At 48.7% G+C, this 14,525-nt stretch overlaps 1 protein-coding gene and 1 pseudogene across 6 annotated transcripts in view; both read left to right on the top strand.

The window, feature by feature from the left end:
- Positions 1–10,502, top strand: part of HMGB3 (high mobility group box 3) — a 31,816-nt gene extending 21,314 nt beyond the window's left edge. Inside the window, exons 1-5 of one of the 6 annotated variants that reach the window (XM_035288344.3) lie at positions 138–279; positions 5,504–5,658; positions 5,946–6,085; positions 6,906–7,080; positions 7,548–10,502. In XM_035288344.3, coding sequence (XP_035144235.1) covers positions 210–279; positions 5,504–5,658; positions 5,946–6,085; positions 6,906–7,080; positions 7,548–7,694 — 687 coding nt within the window. In that variant the 5' untranslated portion in view covers positions 138–209 and the 3' untranslated portion in view covers positions 7,695–10,502. Of the gene's footprint in view, positions 1–137; positions 280–3,216; positions 3,514–4,369; positions 4,573–5,503; positions 5,659–5,945; positions 6,086–6,905; positions 7,081–7,547 lie in introns of those variants that run through there. The other 5 variants (XM_035288346.3, XM_002763366.7, XM_054250835.2 and 2 more) reach the window with 5 other exon arrangements.
- Positions 10,503–13,214: 2,712 nt separating this feature from the next.
- LOC144581020 (large ribosomal subunit protein eL19 pseudogene) lies at positions 13,215–13,816 on the top strand (annotated as a pseudogene).
- The last annotated feature ends 709 nt before the right edge of the window (positions 13,817–14,525 follow it).

Here is a 14,525-nt window from a genome sequence, read left to right on the forward strand (position 1 = left end):
GTGTGAAGGAGAAACCTGGCTGTGAGGAGCCTCCATTGGTTGGTGGGCTGGTGGGGGGATGGGGAGGAGCAGGGAGCCATCTTTGGAACTCTGACACTCAGCAATGTCATAGTCATGTTCTGTGAGGTTCTGACAACGACCAGTTTGTAGTTTAGCTTCAGGCCAAGTGCTTCAGCTCCATATAAGAGGTAGCTTTCTTAAGAGCAGAGATGGAAGAGTTTCCCGTGCAAAAGATGGAAATACTTCCTGTGCGTAAGCGCCAGCCTTTCATCCTTCGAAGTATGTGGGCAGAAATAGATGGTCAATAAGCAGGGTTGGGGTGGTGGGGTGGGGAAGCATAGGTCTTGGGGGTGGTGTCTGGGTGCCACTTTGGGTTGGGAGATGCTCTTATTTCTCTGGTTTGCCCTTGAAGCTGCTGCCTCTGGGACTGTCCTGGGTTTGCCCACCTGTGAGTATGTGTATACATGTGCTGCTCTTGACCTGGCATGGGCTTGTATGATCCTTGTCATTCACCGCTGTGGTGCCTGCCAACTGTGCCAAGTGTCACTTGCCAATGTGGGTAGTTGCTGGGCAGTAGCTGGACCCCAGCTTGAATATCTGGTCTAGAAAGGCCTGGCAACCTTGAGAAGCTAGGGTGCTCTGGCAAAGGGGGGGTATTGGTCAGATTACTTGTGGAAACCCTGCTCCCCTCAGGGCCTTGGGGAGACAAGGGAGGAGGGAGTAGTTTGGGCATGTCAGGCCCTGGGAAGCCGGTTGTAGAAGGAGCAGAGAGGGGCTGTCTGGAGAAAAGGCCTGGCCTGCCATGAAGGCTCTGAAGGGTGAGGGATTACAACATGTAGAGATGGTGACCTCAAGGCTCAGAGGTGGCTGGAGATAGAAGGGACTGCCAAGAAGGAAGATGGTAAGCTCCCTATGAGTGGAGATATGCAAGCAGAAGGCAGGCAACACTCAGCTGGCTCTGAGAGGGCAGAGGGATGGATGAGGTGGCCTTAAGATCCCTGAACTCCTGAGTCTGTAGGAGGACCTGGGTTAGTGACTGGATACCTGCCTGCTCTTGTCAAAACCAGCACTATCTTTGCCTTGTTTTTTTGACAGAGTCTTGCTCTGTCACCCAGGCTGCAGTGCAGTGGTGCAATCTCGGCTCACTGCAACCTCCACCGCCCGGGTTCAAGTGGTTCTCCTGCCTCAGCCTCCAGAGTAGCTGGGATTACAGGCTCGGACCACCACACCTGGCTAATTCTTTGTATTTTTAATAGAGACGGAGTTTTATCGTATTGGCCAGGTTGGTCTCAAACTAACTCCAGACGTTGTGATTTGCCCACCTCGGCCTCCCAAAGTGCTGGGCTTGCAGGCGTGAGCCACCACGCCTGGCCTTTGTCTTTGCCTTTTGATCTAGATTGGAACCTTGATGATGGGCACCAACAGTACTGGCTGCAGGGGCTCAGGCTTGGCTGGGAGCCTTAGAGGAGTTGGCAAGAGGTGGGCAGGGGGTGAAGAGGCAGGTGACCTGTCAGGCCAGATCCTTTACACACCTCAAACTCAACCATAGTTTCTGGAAGCAGTATTTTGAAAACTCATGTTCTGGTGGTGCTTATTTCTGAATATAGGACTCATAAATAGCTGGCTCTCTTGGCCTTTCAAAGAAAAGAAAAACCAAACTCATGACATCTCTTCCTTTGCATTATTTTTTCCAACTTTCAATTTTTTTTTTTTTTTTGACGGAGTCTTGTTCTGTTGCCGAGACTGGAGTGCAGTGGCGCGATCGAAGGATCTCAGCACACTGCAACATCTGCAGCCCGGGTTCAAGCGATTCTCCTGCCTCAGCCTTTCGAGTAGCTGGGACTACAGGCGCGTGCCACCATGCCTGGCTAATTTTTTGTATTTTTAGTAGAGACGGGGTTTCACCGCATTAGCCAGGATGGTCTCCATCTCCTGACCTCGTGATCCACCCGTCTCAGCCTCCCAAAGTGCTGGGATTACAGGTGTGAGCCACTGCGCCCAGCCTCAATCTTTAAACTGCTCTTTTTTTCACCCTTCCATTCTTTCCAGGCACGGACCCTTAGATACTTTCTTTCCAAATAGGGCTGATACTCGCATTTGAAGTGGAAATGTTTCTTCTTTGCATGGGACTGTCTATGCAATGTAGGATATTTAGTATACCTGGCAATTCCTTCCTGTTACTGAATCCCAGCAACACCTGCCAGTCATCCAGGCACAGTCCCTAAGAATTTCAGAGCATCCCTTACAGAAGTGACACTGCGGTTCCTACACTTTGAAAAACATTGCCTGAATAGGAGAAGTGACTAGATCAAGGCCATACCATCAGCCAGTCGCAAAGTGGAGACCAAGTCAAATCCCACTCTTTCATTCATTCACTCACTCATTCATTCTCGAAGCGTTAATTCTTCGCTCTCGGGTGTGTCAGGAGAGCAGAGAGAATAAGAGCCTGAACCTAGGCAGTGAAAAGGGTAAGAAGAAAAGTGTTATTCTTTGTCCACAAAACTACAATTTCTCACAAATCATCTGCTCTTCCCAAACTTTGTTCTCCTGTTTTAGTCCGTTGGTTCCGCAATTTCGGGCGCCAATAAAGACTTTCTGGCATTTAGTGGAAAGAGCCTAGTTGACCAGAATCCGCAGAAGCGGAATCAGGTGCCTTTCGGGTAGGCAGCGAGATCCAAGGGCCCAAATCTCTAGGTCTCGGCAAGGAAGCAGCTGTCCTCCGCTAGGCAAGAGGAGCGAGCTGCAACCGCGTTTCTCTCGCGGTGCGGTGCGGAGGCGGAACCGGGTAGAGGTGGCCTACCGTCGGTCCTCCATGCTGGGCCCAGGGGTGTTTTCCCGGGCAGGGGAGCTGACAGGGGGCCAGGGGCGCCCAGGCCGCGGTGCGGCGGGAGCAGAGGGCAGCACAGTGGGGCTGGACTTCCCCTTCCCACGCCAGAGACCGAGGCCTCCGGGAATCGCTGGACCACCTCTTCTAAGCTCTTGGCGATCCCGGCTAGGTTCGGGGAGGGGTCTGGCGGGGTGGGCGGGGCGGGCAGGCGAGACAGGGTTCTTTCCCAGTTTAGCCTCTGTAGCTAGCGCCAGTCGGTCGTTCTGTTTGAATGAATGATCCCAGCGGCCGCGCCCAATGGGCGTCCGCGCCTGCTTAATATGCATGAGGCCCGCAGCCAATGGTCAGGCGAGGAGGCTGTTTTAAACGGCAGAGCCCGCTGGCCAATCAGGCGGCTCTCGTGGAGGCAGCTAGCGCGAGGCTGGGGAGCGCTGAGCAGCGCGTCGTGCCCTGCGCTGTCCAGACTAGCGAACAATACAGGTACGTCTCGCACCACCCGCGCCCGCCGCTGCCACCGGCGCCACCGCCGCCACAGCCGCCACAGCCGCAGCGCCCGCACAACTTTCCAGCCCGCGCCGCCGCGAGCGCGCCCGGCCGCCACCTCCTCCTACCTCTCCTCCCCGCTCCCCTCCCGCCCCCTCCGCCTTCCCTCCTGCTAGGCGCCCGGGAAGGAAGAAGCAATTCAGGTGTTTCAACTTTTCCAACGCGTTCTCCGAGGTCCCCGCTTTCGGGGGTCGGTTCCCTCGGCGGACGCCCTCCCGTGGCGCCCCAGGGGCCGCAGCTAGTAACCCAGGGTCCCCGAGGCCAGATGTTCGGGCAGCTGCGGCTCCGGCGGCTGGGCGAGCAGAGGGGCGGCTGCGGGCTATGGGCTCTGGGCTCTGGGCTCGGGCGGTGCGCGTCCCGGCGCTGGGCGGCGGCAGGGGGCCGGGAGCTCCCCGGCCCGCGACGGACTCAGAGGGGGGCGGGCGGCCGGTGCCCGCCGGGGGCAGCCGCGCGGGCAAACTTCGCTCCCGGGCTCGGCCCGGCGCCGCGCCGGCCAGCGGGTTGCGCCGCTGGCTCTGCGTTAACATGGCCGTCGCGGAGCACCCGCCGGCCCGGGGGGGCGCGGGCCGGCCGCCCCACTCTCGCCTCCCGCCCGCTGGGCGCCGCCGCCGCCGTTAACATGGCTGGCGCGGCGGTGGCCTCCGGCGAAGGCAGGGGAGGCGAGCGGAGTGGGCGGCGGGGCGCCCGGCGGGCTCTAGCCTCGGCTCCGGCGCCCGCGGCCCGGGGCGGGCGGCGTGGAGGGCTGGGGGCGCTGCCGCGGGCCCTGGAGCGGCCGAGCGTCATGGCTGCATGGGCGCCTTTGTTATCCCGACGAGTGCGCCCCGCGCCAGGGGGCGGGGAGGTCCGGCCCCGGGCCCCGAGACCCGGGCTGCCCGGGCGGGGCCGGGAGGGGTGGGGGCCGGCGGGCGGGCTGCGGCGGCGGCGGCGGCGGCGGAGCCCGGGCCGCTTTGTTCGCTGCCGCCGCCGCCGCCGTCGTCGCCGCCGTCGCCCGCGCCGGCCGCGCGCGGATCAGCCATTTTAGCGAACGGGACCCCAATGCGCGGCGGACGCCGCCACCACTGCCGCGGCTGCCGCCGGCCCGGCCGCACACACGCCGCGCGCCGCCACCGCCGCCGCCCCCGGCTCCGTGCGCCCTCCGGGGATGACAGCGTCGGATTTAAGGGGTACTTTCTTTCATCAGGAGGCTTTTGACAAAATGGAAGGTGAATTACGGGTGTCCCGATGACCCGGCACGGTGGCCGAGGCGGGCTGCCCGCTGCCGGCCGGGACTCCCCCTCGCCCAGTCCCGCCCCGCCCGGGCTGCCGCTGCAGGGCTCTGTTGGGCAGTCTCTTGGGCAGCCGCTGCCAAGGGGAGCGCTTTAATTTTACATGATGACCTTGGGTGTGGGAAAAGGAAAAGATGGCGGGAAGCTGGGGGGTGGGACAGGGACGATGACATGCCGCAGCTGCATTTTTATTTGGAAACTTTGGAGAAAGTATTCCGGGCCAGACCTCCGTTCTGGGTTACAGATGAGCACCACTAGCCCTTTTGATACACCCTCCCCGTTTAGATAGTGATGAAGTGATGAATTGAACTAATAGTACGGGCTACCTGCTCACTTTCCAGATCTCCCGTGTTGTAAAGCCATTTTTTTAACAAGCCAAAACGCATCAACAATAGTGACATTTCAGATGTTCCGTACATGTAGTTCTGCTTTGGTATTGTGTTCAGCAGTGGTAACACTTTTTTTTTTAATTGCATAAGAGTTAGCGCATGGCCAGATAGTCTTAAGTCATTGATTTCAAGCTTCTGTCACCCCCACCAAATGTGTACTCGCTGTGCCCTTCCCACTTTGTGATTATAGTTCCCGAAACGTAGCAGTTCCGTAAGGCTCCATTTGGAGAACTTGATCGCTCTTGAGAAGTAACTCACAAACCAGCGCGCTTCATGCTGGTCAAAAGTTAAATGACAAGCGACAGTGAAACTGATTTCTTTCCCACCCTGCCTTCTGCCACTGGTGTCAGGCACTGGGGGAAGGGGACTTCCTAACAGCAAGTGTAGTTTTAATTTTGCTCTGCCTTTTTGGCACATGTAGTTCTCCAATTCCTCCTTGCTTTTCCTCATTGTATTTGTTTCTTTCTCTTCCATCACAGTCAGGATGGCTAAAGGTGACCCCAAGAAACCAAAGGGCAAGATGTCTGCTTATGCCTTCTTTGTCCAGACATGCAGAGAAGAACATAAGAAGAAAAACCCAGAGGTCCCTGTCAATTTTGCAGAATTTTCCAAGAAATGCTCTGAGAGGTGGAAGGTATTTTTCTTCTGTACCCTTCAAACTAGTCTTAGTTGGATTTCTCACTGTAGGGTAACTTACCTTCAGAGTTTCTCCAGATGCTTGCTTCCTCTTTTACTTAGACTCATGTTGCTTGTCTTTAGAATTTGTGTATGTGCTTTTATTTTGTTTTCAGCCTCTGCACATGTTTGAGGCCTTCACCCCCTTTTGCAAGTGGTTTTAGCAACTGCCACTTTAATCACAAGACAACTGAGCAGGTATGTGTTCACTGCTTCGAGGCATTTAACAAGTCCTGTTCTTTGCAGACAATGTCCGGGAAAGAGAAATCTAAATTTGATGAAATGGCAAAGGCGGATAAAGTGCGCTATGATCGGGAAATGAAGGATTATGGACCAGCTAAGGGAGGCAAGAAGAAGAAGGATCCTAATGCCCCCAAAAGGCCACCGTAAGTGACTATAGGATTCAGGCTAACAATTAATACCTTTTCTTCTGCTTGGAAGATTTGGTTTTTTGATCGTCCTGTATTTCATTTCGAAATGAATTTTTTTTTGTTTTCGAGATGGAGTCCCGCTCTGTTGTCAGGCTTGAGTGCAGTGGCGCAATCTTGGCTTACTGCAGCCTCCTCTTCCCACGTTCAAGTGACTCTCCTGCCTCAGCCTCCCTGAGTAGCTGGGACTACAGGCGCATGCCACCACACCTGGCTAATTTTTGTATTTTTAGTAGAGACAGGGTTTCACCATGTTGACCAGGATGGTCTCAATCTCTTGACCTCGTGATCTGCCTCAGCCTCCCCAAGTGCTGGGATTACAGATGTGAGTTAGCACCCCTGGCCAAAATATTTTTTAAGAGATACTTTACCTAAAAGATGGTGACACCTTTGCAAGCTGTTTTGTACTTGGGCTTTGTGCTGTGGTGCTGGTGTTGTCTGTTTTTGAGGCTGAGGTGTTTGTGGGCTGTGGGTACACGTTCACAGTGGTTCTCTGTTGGCGTTTCCATTGTGCTGGAGGCACCCTAGTTTTGGTGTCAAGGTGTCCTGGAAGTATGTTCTTTATGCCTTTCCTAGTAACTGAAAGACTGAGACAGCAGCATACATTTTAGAAGCACTTTACACGTTCTAGAACCTACAACTATGTAGTATTGTATCATAGATCACTTTAGGGAGAAGTCATAGTGGTAGGAGGGAGATTCTACTCGGGAATGTGGGACTTCAACTGCAACTCAAAGTTTTTTGTGGTTACTCATCTAATATATGTAATTCTTCCAAGGTCTGGCTTCTTCCTGTTCTGCTCAGAATTCCGTCCCAAGATCAAATCCACAAACCCTGGCATCTCTATTGGAGATGTGGCAAAAAAGCTGGGTGAGATGTGGAATAACCTAAATGACAGCGAAAAGCAGCCTTACATCACTAAGGCGGCAAAGCTGAAGGAGAAGTATGAGAAGGTAAGGCGGGGCTGCCGGCCTGGACTGCTGAACAGGCAGTGGCTGTGCTATGAGTAGGTTGCAGCTGCATGTGGCAGCTTTGCTGGGCTGAGCACTTAGCAGAGCACTCAAGGGCCCATCTCTCTGCAAGGTAGCTGCGGGTGCTGGTGTTCATACTTTTTTGACAGGTCTTTGTTTTGGGGACAAATACAGGCTTGAAACATTTTGCTTACTCTTTAAGAAAAAAAATAACAGGATTTGATAGTGCTAATAATACGACTTGAAGAACAGTTGAACCCTCATTAACTTAAATTCAAATGGCTCTAGAACCAAATTCATAGATGGAAACATACTTCAAATATAGATGACAGCAGCCCTGTCTTACTTGAGTTCAGCCCCTGTTTTCTTACCTGAGATGGGGACTGCATATTTCTGCTTTGTGTTAAAACAGCTGCATACTCATTTGAAATATGTCCCTGTTCCTCCAGGATGTTGCTGACTATAAGTCGAAAGGAAAGTTTGATGGTGCAAAGGGTCCTGCTAAAGTTGCCCGGAAAAAAGTGGAAGAGGAAGATGAAGACGACGAGGAGGAAGAGGAGGAGGAGGAGGAGGAGGAGGAGGAGGAGGATGAATAAAAAAACTGTTTATCTGTCTCCTTGTGAATACTTAGAGTAGGGGAGCGCCGTAATTGACACACTCTTACTTGAGAAGTGTCTGTTGCCCTCATTAGGTTTAATTATAAAATTTGATCACGATCATATTGTAGTCTCTCAAAGTGCTCTAGAGATTGTCAGTGGTTTACATGAAGTGGCCATGGGTGTCTGGAGCACCCTGAAACTGTATCAAAGTTGTACATATTTCCAAGCATTTTTAAAATGAAAAGGCACTCTCGTGTTCTCCTCACTCTGTGCACTTTGCTGTTGGTGTGACAAGGCATTTAAAGATGATGTTTCTGGCATTTTTTTATTTGTAAGGTGGTGTTAACTATATGGTTATTGGCTAGAAATCCTGAGTTATCAACTGTATATATCTATAGTTTGTAAAAATAACAAAACAACCAAGACAAACTCTTGATGCTCCTTGCCTGGCGTTGAGGCTGCGGGAAAGATGCCTTTTGGAGGGGCTGTAGCTCAGGGCGTGCACTGTGAGGCCGGACCTGTTGACTCTGCAGTGGGCATCCATTTAGCTTCAGGTTGTCTTGTTTCTGTATATAGTGACAGAGCATTCTGCTACCATCTTAGCTGTGGACAAGGGGTCAGCTGGCATGAGATTTTTGTTTGTTTAAGTGCGGTAGTTTTTAAACTGTTTGTTTTCAAACAAACTATAGAACTTTTCATTGTCAGCAAAGTGAAGAGCTGCTGCATCAATGAAAGTTCAAGAAACTTCGGTACTTAAACACGATTTGCAACGTTCTGTTATTTTTTATGTTTAGAATGCTGAAATGTTTTTGAAGTTAAATAAACAGTATTACATTTTTAAAACTGTTCTCTATTATAACAGTCAATTTCTGACACAGCGGTGAACAAACCCCCACTCCGTTGTATTTGGAGACTGGCCTCCCTGTGAACGTGGTAGCTTCCTTTATTACTCAGTGGCCAGCTCACTTAGGGCTGAGATGAAGGAGAGGGCTACTTAAGCTACTGTGTGCTTTTGTTTGTGTCTGAGTGGCATTAAGATGAAGTCTGGAGGAGCTAAGGACATAGGCAAGGTTCAACAGCCTTCCAAGGTACAGGAAGGTGCATGATGAGGACTAAGGCTGACCGACTAGGTTTTAACGTTTTTTGTTCCACCTCCACCCCCTATTTTGTGTGCCACATGCATTGGTAAATAGCAATTTCAGACCGGCTGGTCTTTCAAAAATTCAGGCCTTCGTTTTCCTCTTTCATGCTCCTGGCACATGTTATTTGTGGTGCCCAACATTTGGGGTCTTGAGCCTGCTGCTTGTCTCCTGGACACCAGTGAGGGTATGTGGGATGGGGTGGTGGGGTAGGAGACAGTGTCCGTGTTGCTCCTGCTTTACTTCTTCAAAACGCCAAACCCCCAAGGAAGATTGTAGGCTCCGTCTTGGGCCAGCTGAGCTATAGGGCAGGCTAATAGAATCGACCATTTCTAAGCACTACATGTATCATGAAAAGTTGAATGGCCTATTCACAAGATTAGCTCATTCACTGGAAATGTAGATTGATGTTCAATGTTTTTAAACTGGAAGAAGCTTGGTTTGTGTGTTGGTGGTTGTATTAGTGGGTCGTGTAACATTTTTTCCAGGTTGGAGTGAGGGGAGATGGCCACAGTGGCAAGTGGTCACACTAAATGCCATTTTGAAGGCTGATGTGTACATCATTACTGTCTGTAGCAATGAAGGATACGGTACTGTGTTGTGGGTGAGTGTCGCTATTGCCCAGCATTAATATTTGGGTGTGGATGTTTGAGGCTATGAGACATGCAGGAGTGTTTTTGTGGTATTTTAAGAGAAAGCAGCTTTTTCTTAAAATTCATTGTTCAGAAACTTGCATTTCTGGAGGTGCTGTCCTCTCCACCCTGTCGGGTCCTGGATGAGTACAAGTTATGGTCATGGTCACAGCCTGATCTCTGTGTATTCATAGCCATTCCCTCTCCCATCAGAACTGTTTGTCCTGAATGTGTCCTCTAGTTCTAGAAAATGACCACTAATTTAAAAAACTTGGTTGTGAGGTTTGCCCAGAGGCACCTGCTCCGGAATTGCCCCTCCTGCTTCAGCCATGTCCTTGTCACTTGGCATTGTAAGCTAAAGCTTCTGCTTCCCAATCCATGGTGTGCTAGGCCAAGATCTGGGAGCTGTGGCCAGCCTTGTCAAATGTGGAAGAGAAACAACCTGCAGTGAAAAAGTGATTTGTTAAGCGGTGCCCGTCTACCTTGTAACTAGACATACCAACCAGGGAAGGGCAAAGGATGGAAAGGGGTAACTTGTGCTTCCAAAGTGGCTAAGCAGAAGTAGGGAGGCAGTTTAGCCAAATGATTTTTGATTAGGCAAACATTGAGTTTTAAAGAGACTGTCAAGTTGAGGCCACTTGGTCTCTTAGCTGGTGCTGCCAAGACCACTACTCAGCATTTTCATACTGTCACAGGATTGCTCCTCTAATGAAATAATGCCCTAGTTTCTCTTGAGATGCTGTAAGTGGCATGTTACCTAAAGCATAGGCTTAGCTTGATTGCTGGGCTCAGTGTGTTCTTAAGGTGCCAACCTGTTGCTCTTTTTTCCCCCCATTTAAAAAGATAGCACCCGTTCCCTCTAACCACCTCACCCCATTCTTGAATGACATTTTATCCTTTGGAAAGAACAAGGCTGTGATGAAGTGACTTGTCCGTGTCTCCTGTGTGTGTCTGTTCTTGTCACAAATGTATTTGGGGACGTTGGATGCATTCATTTTTCTGTAATAAAGTTTCTTAATCACTCTTCCCAAAAAGTGATCAGTGGGCTGTCTGCAATCTGTTTGAGATACTGAATCTCTCCTTTTGGTTGATTATAATCAAGGTTTTAAAAGTACAAACTTTGTGTTAACCATAGATCTGAACTAACATTTACTGGAATGGTACTATCAAAAAGTTGCAAGTGTCAAGGACTCCAAATCCCCAAGATCAACCTCTTGGCCAGAGGCATAAGAGGGGGAGTTGGTTTTGAAGCCCTGGACTGGGTATAAATGGGCAATTTGCAGGATGCTAGTAAGCTGCTGTTTGATAAAGTGGCTAATAGCTTGTAATTAGCCAGCCCTGCCCACCAGGGCTCCTCGAGGCCAAGGGTCTGGGCTTAGTTGGCTGACTTAGCCATGCCCAACAAGGAGTTCTGGATGAGAGCCATGGGGGCCACTTGCTGTTCTTGGCTCCCAGCTCAGTTTTCTGTGGAGCCCAGGGCTGCCTGGGAGAGAAGAGCCATTGAGCCAGCTTGACAGCCCCAAGCTTCCCTTCCTGCTTCAACCAGAGCAGTCTTCTGCCCTGTTTTATATGTTGGGCATCCTAGGATTTCAGCTTTCAAAAGAAGCTGGGACACATGACCATGTCAATAGACACAAAAACCTTGGCGAACACTTTTTCATGACAAAAACAAGAGTAGAAGGGAACTTCCTGAACCTGATGTAGGAGGTTTAGGAAAACCCATGTTATTCATCATCATACTAAAAGTTCTAGCCAGGGCAATTAGGCAAGAGAAAACATCCAGACGGAAATTGAGAAGACAAACCTATGTCTATTTGTAGATGATGTGATCCTGTATATAGATAATCATAAGGAATTTCCAAATAAAACTGCTAAAAGAAGTGAATCCAGTTGCAGTATACAAGATTAACATACAAAAACTAGTATTTCTATACACCAGTCATGAACAATCTGAGACTAAGAAAACAATTCTATTAAATATCTACAATAACATCAAAAAGAATGAAATATTTAGAAATGAACAACATAAGTGCAAAATTTACATGGGGCGAAGTTCAAAAATTAAACACCTAAGGAAATAGATACTCCACGTTCATGAATTGAAAGGTTTAATATTGTTAAGATGGCAATACTCCTGAAATTGATCTACAATTCCTATCAGGATCCCAGCTGGCTTCCTTTAGTAGAAATCAGGCTGATTCTAAATTTCATATAGACATCAAGAGATGCAGGATGTTCAGATCAATCTTGAAAACAGTTGGACGATTCACATTTCTTGATTTCAAAACGGTTTTATTAAAAACTTTTTTTGAGACAACGTCTTTACTCTGTTGCCTAGGCTATTGTGCAGTGGCACGATCACAGCTCATTGCAGCCTCAACCTCCCAGGCTCAAGTGATCCTTCCACCTCAGCTTCCAGGTAACTGGGACTACAAGTGTTCACCACTGCACCTGGCTTTATTTATTTAAGAGACAGGGTCTCACCATGTTGCCCAGGCTTGTCATGAACTCCTGGACTCAATTGATCCTCTTGCCTCAACCTCCCAAAATGTAGAGATTACGGCACACTGGTGAGCCACCGCACCTGGCCTATTTCAAAACTTACAACAAAGCCAGGTGCGGTGGCTCATGCCTGTAATCCCAGCGCTTTGGGAGGCCAAGGCAGGTGGGTCACTTAAGATCAAGAGTTCGAGACCAGCCTGGCCAACATGATGAAACCCCATCACTAGTGAAAAAAAAAATCTGAGTGTAGTGGCACATGCCTGTAGTCTCAGCTACTCTGCAGGCTGAAGAAGGAGAACCACTTGAACCCAGGAGGCAGAGGTTTCGGTGAGCTGAGACCTTGGGGACTGCAATCCAGCTTTGGTGACAGAGTGAGACTCCATCTCAAAAAACAAAACTCAAAAACTTACAACAAAGCTACAGTAATCAAGACAGTGTAATACCAGCATAAGGACAGACATATTGGCTAATACATTTGTTGCCAACTGATTTTTCAATAAGGATAAAAACATTCAAGGGGGGAAATAATTTTCAATAAATAATGTTGGGACAACTGGATATCCATAAGCAAAGGAATGAATTTTGACCCCTCCCTAACACCACATTCAAAAATTAATCAAAATGGAATAAAGATCCAAATATAAGAACTACAACTATAAAATTCTTAGTAGGAAAACATAAGTGTGAATTTCATAACCTTGGACTTGGCAATAGTTTCTTAGGACACCAGAAACGCAACTAAAGAAAACAATAGATAAGTTGAACTTCATTACAATTAAACAAAAACTTACATGCCTCAAACAATACCACCAGGAAAGTGAAACGACAACCTACAGAATGTGGGAAAATCTGCACATCATATATCCTATAAGGATCTAGTATTCGAAATATATAAAAAACTATTACAGCAGGCTGCGGTGGCTCACGCCTGTAATCCTAGCACTTTGGGAGGCTAAGGTGGGTGGATCACCTGAGGTCAGGAGTTCAAGACCAACCTGGCCATCATGGTGAAACACCATCTTTAAAAAAAACAAAACAAAACTATTATAACTCAGCCATAAAAGACAATCCGATTTAAAAAAAGAGCAAAAGATCTTAACAGACATTTCTCCAAATAAGATGTACAATAAACACATGAAAAGATGCTCAGCATCATTAGTCATCAAGAAATTTAAATCAAGACTATAATAAGATAACATTTAACACTCACTAGGATGGTTATAATAATGATAAAAAAGGGAGCTCTTTCCTTTCGCTGCTGCGGCCACAGCCATGAGTATGCTCAGGCTTCAGAAGAGGCTCGCGTCTAGTGTCCTCCGCTACGGCAAGAAGAAGGTCTGGTTGGACCCCAATGAGACCAATGAAATCTCCAATGCCAACTCCGGTCAGCAGATCCGGAAACTGATCAAAGACGGGCTGATCATTCCTAAGCCTGCGACGGTCCATTCCCGGGCTTGATTCCGGGAAAACACCTTGGCCTGCGGGAAGGGCAGGCGCATCGGGATAGGTAACCAAGAGGGTACAGCAAATGCCTGAATTCCAGAGAAGGTCAAGTGGATGAGGAGAATGAGGATTCTGCACCTGGTGCTCAGAAGATACCGGGAATCTAAGATTGATGGCCCCATGTATGACAGCTTATACCTGAAGGTGAAGGGGAATGTGTTCAAAAACAGGCAGATTCTCATGGAACACAGGCAGACAAGGCCCGCAAGAAGCTCTTGGCTGACTAGACTGAGACCCTCAGGTCTAAGACCAGGGAAGTACCCAAGCACCATAAAGAGCCCCTCCAGGCCAAGGAGGAAGGAGATCATCCAGACTGTCCAAGGAGAAAGAGACCAAGAAATAAAAGCTCCTTCTTTGTCTGTACATACTGACCTTCGTGATTACACAGATCAGCCATTAAATTAACACAAGCCTTTATCTGCCTGCCAAAAGAAAGAAAAAAAAAAAAAAAAGAAAAATAACTAATATCGGCGAGAAAGTAGAGAAATTAGAGTCCTGCTGCATTGCAGTTGGGATTGTCAAATGGTGCAGTCACTATGGAAAACAGCTTAGAGATTTCTCAAGAAGTTGAACACAGACTTACCATATGACTCATGAAGTCCACTCCTAGGTATACACCCAAAATAATTGAAAACAGGTATTCAAACAAACACTTGTACAGCAATATTCATGTACATAATTCTTAATAGCCAAAAAGTGAAAACAACCCACATGTCCATCAAGTGATGAGTGGATAACATGTGGTATATCCATGTGAAGAAATATTGTTCAGCCATAATAAGGAATGAAGTACTGATACATGCTACAACATAGATGAACTTTGAAATAATTATGCTAAAGGAAAGAAGCCAGTCACAAAAATTATATATTGTATGATTCCATTCATATGAAATGTCCATAATAGGTAAATCTATAGGGAAAGAAAATAGGCTAGGCGCAGTGGCTCACGCCTGTAATCCCAGCACTTTGGGAGGCTGAGGTGGGTGGATCACGAGTTAAGGAGATGGAGACCATCCTGGCCAACATGATGAAACCCCCGTCTCTACTAAAAA

This window comes from Callithrix jacchus, chromosome X, assembly GCF_049354715.1.
Source record: "Callithrix jacchus isolate 240 chromosome X, calJac240_pri, whole genome shotgun sequence".
Lineage (NCBI taxonomy): Eukaryota > Metazoa > Chordata > Mammalia > Primates > Cebidae > Callithrix > Callithrix jacchus.